Source organism: Bombyx mori, chromosome 7 (genome assembly GCF_030269925.1).
Source record: "Bombyx mori chromosome 7, ASM3026992v2".
NCBI lineage: Eukaryota > Metazoa > Arthropoda > Insecta > Lepidoptera > Bombycidae > Bombyx > Bombyx mori.
In genome coordinates, this window is record NC_085113.1 from 11095989 (window position 1) to 11109959 (window position 13971).

At 39.9% G+C, this 13971-nt stretch overlaps 1 protein-coding gene across 1 annotated transcript; it reads right to left on the bottom strand.

Annotated features, from left to right (window-relative positions):
- Positions 1 to 2046: 2046 nt before the first annotated feature.
- Positions 2047 to 2670, bottom strand: LOC101746708 (uncharacterized). The gene has a single exon (XM_004927058.1). It carries the CDS (start codon positions 2668 to 2670, stop codon positions 2047 to 2049), a length of 624 nt encoding a protein of 207 aa, XP_004927115.1.
- Between the last annotated feature and the right edge of the window lie 11301 nt (positions 2671 to 13971).

The window sequence follows — 13971 nt, forward strand, 5'->3', positions numbered from 1 at the left end:
TTTAGTTAATATTTTTAATGTAGTTGTTTTTTTTAATAAATAAAAATAACATATGTGCAATTCACACGTGTTAGAAGTGAAATCTTCAAAAATTAAAATACAATTATCCTAAATGTCTAAGTATATTATTAGTAAAATTTTGTCATTAGTAAATAATTGTAAATCACCTTTTATAGTATGAGGTAGCGCCCACTGTGAATTGATATTTTAACTTCACGTATATCCTAAATTAAAATTCACTACAAGAGGTTTCATACACACGTTAGTATTAAAACATCTCACAGATGGCGCTGTATTAAAAATAAAATTCTTTATACGTATTTTTATAGTATGTAGGAACTGAGCATTCTGTCTCACTTTTTTCTCGATCTTTCTCACTTGCTTGCTCCCTACTCTCACTCCATGGCTAGTTGCTTCATGCTACGTTCGCCCTGTCTTACTCTCTCTCAATCGGTCTCGATCGCTCTCTCTCTCTCTCTTTTTCGATACTTCCGTTGCATACCTGCGTGACGTTACATCTGTAAAAATTTTACCTTCATGCGCCTAAAGAAGTTTCACTTCAATAATTTTTCAATTTCCGTTTACCGGCTCTGCGATTTCAGCCTAGAGTATTAAAGCACCAACACATTTCTACCCACGAGTGACATAAAAACATGAAGGATAGAAGTAAGGGGGACCATCTCCGCGTATTAAAAGGTGTCCACTGAAAGGGAGTAAATTAAAGTGTTTTTTTTTATTGTTGGATGAATGGACCAGCTCACAGCCCACCTGGTGTTAAGTGGTTACTGGCCCATAGAAATCTACAAAATGCGCCACCCACCTTAAGATATAAGTTGTAAGGTCTGCTGCCCCACCCTTCAAACCGAAACACATTACTGCTTCACGGCAGAAATAGGCAAGGTGATGGTACCTAACGGTGCGGACTCACAAGAGGTCCTACCACCAGTATTCCTTCACCGTGGAAGGCAATCGTGAACATTTCTTAAATATACGTATTTCATTAGAAATATTGGTATTTGCCTGCGAGATCCGAACACCGTTGCATCGCTCGATACGAATGCGCCGGACGTCTTATCCTTTAGGCCACGACATCTAACAACATTGTTTTTTACTCACTGTAAGCAAAAGTGATCGGTACCCAATCTAATAAAATTAAATAGCACCTAATATAATAATAATATTGTAATATTATCTTTTTTGTTTTACAAAAATTCACTTTAGTTGTCTTAGCAGTGTTTAATTAGTAGCATGTTAATGTGGTAGTAGCAATGTTTAAAGCAAATTTTTAATTAATTTATTTTTCAAAAGCGCTGGAAGTTTTTATGTTTGCTATGCGAGAATTACTTTTCTATACATAAAATATTTTTTAAGAACACCACAGCCTGTCTATTGGTTAATAAAGTGTAGGAACATTCTTACTTACCTCACCAGTGGGTCGCGTTTCCGATCCGATGGTAGATTCCGCGAAGTACTGCTCTTGCTAGGGCCAGAGTTAGCAACACTCCGGTTTGAGCCCCGTGAGCTCACCTACATGCCAGAGTGAAGCTGAAATAGCCTCTCAAGGCTATCAGCATGGGTAGGGAAAAAAAAAGAAAAAAAAAAGAACTTACCTCAGAATACTTACCTCAAAATATCCATAACCAAATAATTTTTTATTTATTTTTAAATTATCTGTTTGTTTACTTAAAGAAGTTTACTTCACAAGATCTAAACGCACTATTACCTGAATCTCTGCTGCTACTTACTGTTGTCCATGAGCAACACTAACTTCAGTTGGACCATGGTTAAATTGCAAAAAAATAGAAATAATTTTATGATTTAATACGTTTTATTGATATTGTAAATACACAAATGAAATTGATCAATATCAGAGTAATGTTTAAATGTTGAGTAAATATTTCTCTAAAATTTAATATTTTTGAAATTAAAACCAAAAAAACTACGTCCAAAAAATTATATAATTAGGACATCATATTAAATTTCACTATTAAAAGATCCATCGAAACCTTGACTGTCTGAATAGCCACTAAACTCTTTGTCTAAATATCACTGATCCAGAAAACCTTGTTTGCCGTATATTCCTTTTTTGTGATCGCGTTGGAAATGCCCTTTGTCGAATCCAGCTCCTGCAGTCACCTTCACACCGAGTCCCTTTGCCCCTACCTTACTGATCGTTCCCTTCGTCTCGTCATCTTCGTAAAATAGTTTATCTTTTTTAAATTCGTCCTTGTGATGAATTCTATGGAATCCGCGTGTTTTAGTACCTTTCCGGTATTTCCTTTCCTCGTTCCCTTTTATACCAACACTTTTGCCGGCAAGTCCTTGAGCTGTACCGTATATATCGTCATTTTCATAATCACCTTTATCGATAGCACCGATTGCTTTGTAGAATTTTTTCAAATCACCTATGTCGTGTGCGCTTTCCAGTCCTTTATTGGCTGTTGTTTTCTTTTTGAAGCCCGATGTGGTTAATTTACTTTTAGCGTCTTTGTTAATAGCATTATCGGTTTCGTCCAGTAATTTCGAGAAGCTATCTATGTCTTCGTCGTAGCGTAGGTTTGCGATGTCGGTGTCAAGTTTGTCGAACCCGATCTCGCCGAGGCCGGCGGGCGCTGACTCAGCCAACCACCAGACGCCGAATGACAACGCGAAACATAATTTCTTTTGCATATTGCCCTAATTTTTTACCGTGTCTTGCACGAACGATCTAGGTTGCGACACTGACATACATGGAATCGACTAGGCTTATATAGATTTGGTTCGGAATTAGCGAGCAAGGATGGCTTGTCAAGGAGATGAGTGCTAACAGTTCGCGGTTATAGTTGAGCGAGCTCATAATCGGTGCAGCGACACGCGTCGGTCAAGGTTTAGTGGTGTTTTTTTTATTATTAAATTTGTTTTATGTAACGGTCATTCCGTTCACGAATTTGGGATGTTTACAATGTCAACGAAGTACTAGTTTGTGTGTATTGATATCAGTACGTAGGTAGGTACTTTTTTGGGAATATTTTCGGGACTTGTGAATAGCAATCTTGAAATCATTGCTGGCACTATTCAGGTTTTCGTCCAATATCGTATGTAGTACTAACAGGGTTCCCGTCTTCATGGAAGACTGCCCATGTCCACCATATTCCCAAGAAGGATGACCGATCAGACCCATCGAGTTATAGGCCTATCGCGATAACTTCCTTGCTTTCCAAGGTGATTGAGTGAATAATAGACACGCAACTCCTGAAGTATCTCGAGCATCGCCAGGTTGAGGATCGATCAGTGACTGACAGTACGGTTTCCGGCATGGTCGCTCAGCTGGCGATCCTCTTGTATACCTTACTCACAGGTGGGCTGAAGCCTTGGAGAGCAAGGGCGAGGCTCTCGCTGTAAGCCTGGATATCGCGAAGGCCTTCGACAGGGTCTGGCATAGGGCACTTCTGGCGAAGTTACCATCTTACGGAGTCCCCGAGGGTCTCTGCAAGTGGATCGCTAGTTTTTTGTATGGGCGGAGCATCACGGTCGTTGTAGACGGTTGCTGCTCCGATACCATGACTATTAACGCTGGCGTTCTACAAGGCTCGGTGCTCTCCCCCATGCTTTTTATCTTGTATATCAATGACATGCTATCTATTGATGGCATGCATTGCTATGCGGATTACAGCACGGGGAATGCGCGATATATCGGCCATCAGAATGTTTATCGAAGCATGGTGCAAGGGACATGATCTAAACTTGTGTCTGAAGTGGAGAACTCTCTGGGGTGAGCCTCCGAAATTGAATTTAGTTGCGTCTGCCTACAAGGGCAATAAAATAATAATAATAATCTTACAAAGAAATAATTAAATCAAAACCTTTCTAACAAATTAATGGACGCATAAGTAGCTGATAGCAATCGTTACAAATCGCTGCAAACAATCATGGAATATGTCTATATCGATATTACAGACACCATCACTATGCAACTATGCAGTAAGCAGCAGTGGAAATGACAATATGCGTCGAAGAGTTACCGCTGCGTCACTGAGAAGGCGCGTCCTTAACTTAATATAAAAACAGCTAAACCATGCTCACGAGTGCTCAAAAATTATTATCTTAAAATATGCACTGACAATCACGCTATTGACCGCTTCTTAATATGTCTATAATAGCAAAATTTAGTAAAGAAATACATTCGTGTTGTCCGTAACTTAATTTAAAAAAAAGCTAAACCATGCTCACGTGTGCTCAAAAATGAAAGTCTTAAAATTTTCTCTGACAATCACGTTATAGACCGCTTTTTCATTCGTCTATAACAGTAAAATTTAGTAAAGAAATACATTTGTTTTATTGTTTAGATGGTAGAACGAGCTCACGGGTTACGCAGCCTACGTGATGCTAAGTGGTTACTGGTGTTAAGCCCGTAGACATCAAGAGCGTTAAATCCGTCACCCACCTTGAGAGATGAGTTCTAAGTCTTAGTTCCATATTACAACGGTTACCTCAGCCTTGTCTGTTTTGCACAAATAGGCAAGTTTCATCTGACGCCGTACCTACCAGCTACCACGCCCTAAGCAAATTAGGCAGGTACTATTTTTCCGGGTTGGATTTTTATTACACGATGTTACTCCTTCTCCGTGGAATTTAATCAGTTAAGTATGTACTACATTAGATAAATTAGTTCCCACGTACTCGCCACTCGATAAAAGTAAACCATCATATTACCCTTTACGTAAATAATTTTAATAACGATTTTGATAATTTTTTCATCGCCTTACTTACTGGTGGTAGGACCTCTTGTAAGTCCGCACGGGTAGTTACCACTATCCTGCCTATTTCTGTCGTGAAGCAGTGATGCGTTTCGGTTTGAAGGGTGGGGCAGCCGTTGTAACTATATTTGAGACCTTAGAACTGATATCTCAAGGTGAGTGGCGCATTTAGGTACGTTGTAGATGTCTATGTGCTCCAGTAACCACTTAACACCAGATGGGCTGTGAGCTCTTCCATCCATTTAAGCAATAAAAAATTACATAATAATTCCGCTAATACATTTTAATTAATTAATTTAAAACATCAATAGCGATGTTATTGTGTTAATTTGATTAAAAGGTCGTTCATTATTGTTAAATCAAAATGAAAATTGATTAAACAACGCCTGCTGTGTAAGGCTGATTAAATTTTTCTTCGCTCGAGCTCTTTCAAGGTCCCAATTAGATTTCGGAACATTTATATATACTATATAAAGTTAATTGTTAAAATAAATTAGTATTGTTAATTATTTATTAGGACATTTGACAGTTGCGTTCATAGTGATTTCAGAAAAATATATTTATTGACTGGTATAAGCGGTATACTTTTACGATGCGTTTTGACTGAGAGGACCTCATGGTGGTTGTGGATACCGTGTGTTATATTGTAGTCCTTTTACTTCTTGCGATTCCGATCCGGTAGTAGAATCATTCGCGAAGCTGTTGCTCTTGAGTTGTTAGGTCTCCTTTGGAGGTGCTCGGGCAGCTGTTAGCAAATCCCACCCATCCAGGCAGAGCCTTTGCTCGCTTACCTGTCCTGGTGAAACAAGGAAAGATCTCCGGGCCACAAGTAATCCTTCCATCATAAAAAAAGTCAATGATTTTTAAGGTAGCCTTCAATTTAAGTATTTTAAAATGTGGTGTTTGTCTATTAGAAGAAGACCGGTGTTGTCTATTGTCGTGCATGCCTTATGCTGCAGTTAGATCAAATGATGGTATATGTGGGTTAAATTTCCACATCGAGCAAACATTTGTATGATGAACAGGTTTCTTTACTCTTTCTTTTGTGTGTTTAATGTGCTTGTTTGACTAGCCGATGCCTACGCGCGCATTGCTGTTAGCGTGGACCTTTATGTTACTTATGACGACGCTTGCAGCTGAAAGTAATAATTGTACTTTTTGACGAAGCATGTTGCTGATAACTTTATTTCTGTAATCTGACGAAGCATGTTGCGGATAATAACATGTACTTTTAGGTTAGGAATATTGTATTCTTTTTTTTAAAATAATAAATATATAAATGAAGTTTAATACCTATATTTGTATATTTTTATATGTTTATTTGTGTCTGATTACATGGCACAGGGTATCCTAATTTGGGGCCAGATGCTCATGTGTGACTTCTTCGTGGTTAAAATTATCATTGTTTGACCCTTTGCGGTTGAATTAATCTATTTTTGCGGTCGATTTATGGCCGCCAAGGGTTAAATATTTTCAGTGGTCTCACTGTCCCAAATTACTATTATTATTATTATGTATCTTTATTTCAGTAAATACCACTACTTATTACTCTATTTTTTTTTTCATTAGCCTGCTGCAAAATTTAATAATTAGCATTCCCCTCAATCTTAAAATTAGGTTGACCTTTAATGTAAATTGTTATTGAGATTTCCATGTGTTTTTGTAATTAAGACCTTAATTTCAAGTGGCTGTGAGCTTTTTTAGGCGATAAAAACGATTTTTTTTTGTTACAGCTACCCGCTTTGAATCGTGAGGTCAAAATCTTTGTTATGTTACATATCAGAAGCCCCATTCATCAAACCGAAACGAAACAAAATTGGGATATCTACCCGTTACTATTAGAACCTTTTAGCAGTCATAAGATATAATATAAAAGATAGATCTAATGCAAAAGCCTGGTAAAGCGAGAAAGTTTGCACACAAAAGCAGATTTTTTACGTCTTCAATGTAATTTAAGTTATTATTTTAACTGAATCGTAGTAATATATTGAACTGTAATGTTGTTGTTAAAACCAAAGTAGTAAGTTAAAAGGACATGATTTGTTTACAAAATCAGTCAAGGGAATCATCAACACAAATGGTTTTATTATCATCGTATTTATTAATTGCAATACAAAAAAACCTTACACGGCTTATAATAGTATAACCAAACGTAACAAAATAATCAAAACATCATCATACTGAAGTCCTTAACACACGACATATTTATAAGAGGCACATAAACGGGTTTCCCTATTCTTTGTCATCATCATCATATTCTTCATCGTCATCTTCGAAGGCGTGTTCTTTTTCGTACTCGCTGCCTCCCTTCTTACCGAAGTCCTCGTGGTGCTTGTAATAGCTGTCCTGGCCTTTCTCAGAAGAAATGCCTTTATGAGCATCGTCAATATGGCCTTTAGCGTGGTATCCCTTTTTGCCGAATTCACCCTTATCACTGGCAGAGTCGTGATGTTGTCCCTTCTTGTGCGCTCCTTTCTCGGATCCATGGTGCTCGTTGGCGTAGTCGTGCTTCTTGAAATGTCCACTCTTGTCCGCAACGTCGTAGAAGTCGTGATCCTTCTTGAACTCATCCTTATGGAAGATCTTGTGGTAGCCAGTTACGTCTTCACCTTTGCTGAAGTGTTTCTTGTGTCCGTGGTCGCCGCCTTTGTAGCTCTCTCCGGATTCGTGATGTTTCCCGTGGGCGTCGACTTTGTCGTGATGTGCTTTTTTCTCACCTTTTTCGTCGCTATAGTAACCTTCTCCATGTTCCTTGTCGTAATGTCCTGCTTTGCCTTCATCATGATGTCCCTTGGATAGGTATCCTTTGGTGCCCTTTTCACCGTGGGCGGAGTGATATTTTTCATCGTAGTCGTTTCCTTCTCCCTTTTCGAATTCATGTCCATGGTCAAGTCCGGTTAGTTCTTCACCGCCAGCGTACTCCTCTGAAGATTCGTCGCTATCATCGTCTTCTTCAGCATCTTCTACTACTATAGGCTTGGCTGCGATGTACGGAAGCGGTGCTGGTCCAAGTTTATAGTTTTCTATGGCTCCGAATTTTAGTGGTTGTGCTAGAGGCAATGGTGCCGCAAATGCGTGAGGCTGGTCGTACTTGAGGCTGCCGAGTTGGATGAGGCTCGCTGGGCCATTGTTGTCGCTCCGGTAGATATAGCTGGTAGCACCGGGAGGCACGAAGTCGACCTTCACTGCAGACACCGCTCCCATCACCGCCACAAAACATAATACCATATAAACCATCCTGAGATGTGTACTGCTTTGCAACCAGTGCTCGTATGATTTGATAAGTCCGTTACCCAATATTTATATCAAACCTAGAGACAAAAGGACCGTGAGTGTACTCGTTGACTTTCTTGTCCATGTAACAAATTGTTTATCAGACGAGGTTAGAGGTGACAAAGACGTTGGTAATGAAAAAAAATATTCACTATTGTGCAACGTTCTGCGGTCGCGATGCCGACCACAAATTGAGCAGCCGTGAAATGCTTTTTTCATTCAGAAGAAGTTTTATGTGGATCGAAGAAAAATAATACGAGAGCACTGTAAGCGTATTTAGCGTAATACAATTGTGTGTTTTCGTGAAGAATTAAAAAAATCAATAAAAAATCACAAAAGTAAAAAAAAAAAAAAATTACCTCCATGACGACCTGGACTTAGAGTCCACCAGTAAGTACATGCCGTCGGCGTCGACGCGCCACTTCGATAAAGCGGCACGACACGAGAACCCTCTCATCGTGGCCGCCGGTAACTACATTCCCGATCCTGCGGACAGAATGGAAAGCAGTCGACGTCGCCCAAAACACGTCATTTCGGATCCTCCCGATCCACTAACGGTGCATTTAGGTACTTCAAGCACCGGTCACCGTTCTCGTCGAACCCGTCGCTTGCGACGAAGGGCTCGACGAGTAAATTAACTCTCAGACACAGCCCATTGAGTTTCTCGCCGGATCTTCTCAGTGGGTCGCGTTTCCTATCCGGTGGTAGATTCTGCGAAGCACGGCTCTTGCTAGGGTTCGTGTTAGCATCGTCGTCAGGTTTGAGCCCCGTGAGCTCACCTACTAGCCACGGTTACGCTGAAATAGCCTCTCAAGGCTATCAGCTTAGGTAGGGAAAATTGAAAATTAAAATTTGTTAAAATTACCCTTTTACGTTAGGATGGCTTATGAGTCCGCACGGGTAGGTATTATCACCCTGCCTATTTCTGCCGTGAAGCACTAATGGGTTTCGGCTTAAAGGCTAGGGCAGCCGTTGTACTGTAAAAACTGAGACCTTAAAACTAATGTCTCGAGGTGGGTGGCGGCATTTACGTTGCAGATGTTCATATGTCTATGGGCTCCGGTAACCACTAAACACTAGGTGGGCCGTGAGCTCGTCCACCCACCTAAGCAATAAGTAAAAAAAATTGCATTTTTATTATATAAATGAGTGAACGATGTTACCGCCCAACAATTGTTTGAGATGGTATTATCATCTCGTTTTTACCATCGCACCACCCACCATTGGAGAGTTCGTCCATACTACCTAGAGCCGCTGCAGTCACAGCGCGTTTCCAGAAATCTTTTTGGCCACGTACCATCCGGCTTTGGAAAGAGCTCCCTCCACGGTGTTTCCTGAGCGCTATGACATGTCCTTCTTCGAACGAGGCTTGTGGAGAGTATTAAACGGTAGGCAGCGGCTTGGCTCTGCCCCTGGCATTGCTGACGTCCATGAGATACGGTAACCATTAGGTGGGGCGTATGCTTGTTTGCCTACAGGGAAATGGACTCGCAATAAGTATGTATCTGGATGTGTGTATGTGTGTGTGGGATTAGTAAAGTATAAGCTTACAAAACCATCGATTTGTATTTCTACAGGTAGAATGAGACCCAAGCAAGAAATAGAAGAAACGATCCGAATTGACCAACTGAAAGGGGATCTTTGAAAATAGTAGAGAGCGCTAGACGTCATATTGTTTTAGTATTGAGAGAGCTTGGTTGGGAAGCGTTAATGCATCCACTAAGTATACAGTTCTGCCCCCACACTCTCAAATGTCCATCTGTTCCAGTATCTGAAGATTTTTTTTCCTTGTCGTATCATCTTGTAAGAGCGGTTGTGGTCGTCAACCAGTATCATTGCTGTGGGCAGAGGTTATGCGCCTCACGAGCATACCTACGCCACTTCTCCCGATTTGTGCTGGTACACTTATGTAATTAACGGCTTCTGTCGACTTAACATATTCTTTAGTAAATTCTTTAGTGTTGGGTTAATATTAAGAGAGGGCTGTTAAAGCTACTTGTCACAGTTTTTATTTTAATTAATCATAAATCTCAAAATCACTACAGCAATGGGTTTATGTTGTATATTACTTTTTTAAATGTTATTAGTTTATGTTACTACAAAATGTCAATAACATTTTTGTAGTCGTCGTGGCCTAAAGGATAAGACGTCTGGTGCATTCGTATCTAGCGATGCCACGGTGTTCGAATCTAGTAGGCGGTTACCAATTTTTCTAATGAAATACGTACCAAATGTTCACGATTGACTTCCACGGTGAAGGAATAACATCGTGAAATAAAAATAAAAATAAAACTATAAGTTGCGTGGTAGGACCTTTTGTGAGTCCGCACGGGAAGGTCCACTCCGCCTATTTCTACCGTGAAGCAATAATGCGTTTAGATTTGAAGGGCGGGACAGCCGTTGTAACTACACTGAGATCTTAGAACTTATATCTCAAGGTGGGTGGCGCATTTACGTTGTAGACGTCTATGGGCTCCAGTAACACCAGGTGGGCTGTGAGCTCCTCCACCTATCTAATCAAAAAAAAAAGAATAAAAATATTAAAGTAGGGTAAAAGTTGTATTTTTTTATTTCTTTTACTGTTCTAAGTGAACGAACGGCCTATATGGGGTTCAGAATTTTAACGCCATTACAAACCGACAAATCCGCCACCTACCCTGATACGCCATGTTATACACTGAATTTAAGACCTAAGTTCTCTTTCTAAGGCTCGATGGAGCCAACACGGCTGAACACTACTTCATAAAGCGTGACGTCATTTGAGGCCAAATTAACGACTTTATTTATTTATTTACCCTGCCTATTCGTTGGTAGCTTAAGAAGTCTCTTAATAGCCATTTCAGCTACACCCGTACGGGTGGGTGAGCTCACGGTCTCAATCTGAGAGAATTTGCTAACACTATCCCTAGCAAGAGCAGTGCTTCGCAGAATCTACCATCGGATCGGAATCGCGACCCACTGAGAAGATCCGGCGAGAAACTCAGTGGGCTGTGAATAAGCGACGGGTTAACCAGATCGTCCGCTAGCAACGATTAGACACATGACTTGTGTGTTTAGTGCTTCGGTGTGACTGGAAAAAAAAATCTACGAAATTATTTTTCGTTATTAATCATGTTCCGCGTAATCAGTCAATTAATAGTAATTTTAATTATAGTAAGATGTGTTTACTGTTGGTAGGACCTCTTGTGAGTCCGCACGGGTAGGAACCACCACCCCGCCTATTCCTGCTGTGAAGCAGTAATGCGTTTCGGTTTGAAGGGCGGGGCAGCCGTTGTGACTATACTGAGACCTTAGAATTCCTATCTCAAGGTGGGTGGTAGCATTTACGTGGTAGGTGTCTATGTTGATTTATTATCGCTGCTTATTTTGTTGGAATTATTAATTATTTACTAAGTCCACCACTTCAAGACGAAACGCGTAACGGTTCGATGCTAGAAATTGGTACGATTATAAGAACGGCAATAATTTTAACGTCTTCAACTTCTATAATAATAAATATTCTTAATATTATACTTTTTACCAAAGTTTACTGGTAATGTGGTTGTAGCAAAAAAGAAACATATCCAATTAAAATTTTATCATAAAATATTGTATGTATTTCGATAGGATATTTTAGGTTCAATAAAAATACAATTTTCGGCATATGGCTCATCGATTTTTTTGATAATTACGCACATTATTTACAAAGTCTTACTAAAAATCAACAATATTATAACAACTATTTTGTACGAATTTCCATTAATGCTTGATCTCATAGACGTAGCCTTTGCCGCCATGTTTGCCTTCTTTAATGCCGAATTCGCGGTGTCCGTGTCCTGAGGATTCCCCTCCTTCTTCAGCTGAGTGCTGAGCTCCATGTTCATCGCCGGACTTCTTTTCGACGAAGCCGCCTTTTCCGAATTCTCCCTTGTGCTGACCAGAGTCATGTGATCCTCCCTTCTCGAATTTTCCGGCGTCTGATCCGTGATAAGCATGTCCGTCTCCATGTTTGTGGTAGCCACCTTTGTGACCTTCTCCATCGTAAAAGTCATGGTCCTTCTTGAATTCGTTCTTGTCGTAGACCTTGTGGTATCCATCGACCTCTTCTCCTTTACTGTGAGATCCTTTGTTTCCGTGATCAGCACCTTTGTAGCCGTGTCCTTCAGCATAATGTTTTCCATAATCGTCGGCTTCGTCGTAATCTTTCTTGTGACCGCCTTCTTTCGTAATTGCGAAACTCCCGTATTTTTCTGTGTGGTAGTCGCCCGCGTCACCCTTTCCGTAATGGTGTATGATTTTAAATCCTTTGAACCCTTTGTCTCCGTATTCGTGATGCCCTTTGGATCCGTAGTCTTTCCCACCACCATGCTCGTGGCCATGGCCGTTATCGTAATGTTTAAGTCCGTGAAGATAATCTGCAAATCCTTTCTTGTAATCATCATATCCTGATCCGTAACCGCTGAATATTTTATCATAATCGTCGTCAGCAATACCATCGGCGTGTTCGTCTTTTTCTACAACTGGCTTAATATAGGTTTCGCTAGCTGCTGACGCAGCTTTATTCTCGTCTTCCTCTTTGGTGTGAAAAGAACCTGCCGCGGCCGGAGCAGCAGCAGAATAAGCTTCAGGCTTCTCATACAGTTTCGATAGCTGCTCCATTATTTCACTTTCGCCCATTTTGACGACACTGGAATGCCCGTCGTTGTTTTTCTTGTATATGTAACCGGTAGCGGCTGGTTGAAGGTCAGATCCGGTGGTACGTACCATGACCATTCTCTCTACTGTCTCCCGCATCTCCATGCAGGATCCATAGGCTCCAAGGAGTAAGAGGGCCGCGATTTTCCGCGCCATGTTTTCTTCAACGTCTCGTATAGTAATGGCAGCAAAGGTCAAGAGTACCATTTATATAGTGATCATAATACTGCACCGAACATTGACATTCATCATAAATGGGCCAGTTCGAGAGCGCTCTCTAGATTGGGCAACGGTCTTCTGTGTCAATGATAATGAAAAACCCTGTATTAATTTAAACGGTGCATTGCTGCGCGTTCGACTAGACGTAGAACGCAAAAACGATAGGTGTTTAGTGCATAAATTGATTTAAAATTGACACAGAGCGTTTCGCAATAACACTCGCAAATGTTTCAAAGATTCATAATGTTTTATAGCAATTGAAGCTCATTGACTGTTATGGTAATGTTGTCATAATATATTCTAGTTTTCAATTGATTAATGCGAATTAAATACTTGTAGTTTAACAGCTAACTCAGCTCTCTGCCAACCCTCATTATTGGACCATAATTTGATGAAAGATTTGGTTTGAAAATTAAAAACAAACATTTGTAGTAACCATATTATTTCCTCCGATTTTCAGGAGCATAATGAAGGATCGGAAAAATTAGCAACTAATGTTGAAACATAGAACTTATAACAGGAACCAATAAAACTATTGCCTTTATTCAATTCTCTAGAGTCCGTGGAAGTTACTTAGAATTAAGTCGATACTACAATTTTGTGCAGTAATGCTGAAAGAAAATACTACTATTTACTTAGTAACCTAATAGAATCATGTGTCGCAAGTCATTCGCTGAACAACCTTTAAAAGCACATTTCCCCACCACACCTGTTTGTTCACTGATAACTTTCATTTTTAACCGACTCCAAATAAGTATTAAAGAGGAGGTACTCTATTCGACACGACTATCTTAAAATTCGAATGGTCATCAGTGATATAATTTGTCGCTAACAGAAAGTCTTAAAGTCGACATTAAATAAGTAAATAAAAACCTTAGGTTTTTTTAGCTTAAATTTTTTTTATTGCTTAATTTACATAAAAAAGGATTTTCTTTACATACATATAAACGACTAGCCGTACTCGCCCGCTTCAAGTCAATCGGATGTATGGTTCAGTAGTTATAATGGAACTTCCGTAAAAACCACTGTAGATTTATATATTAGTATAGATGAAGTAAGCTGTTAATAG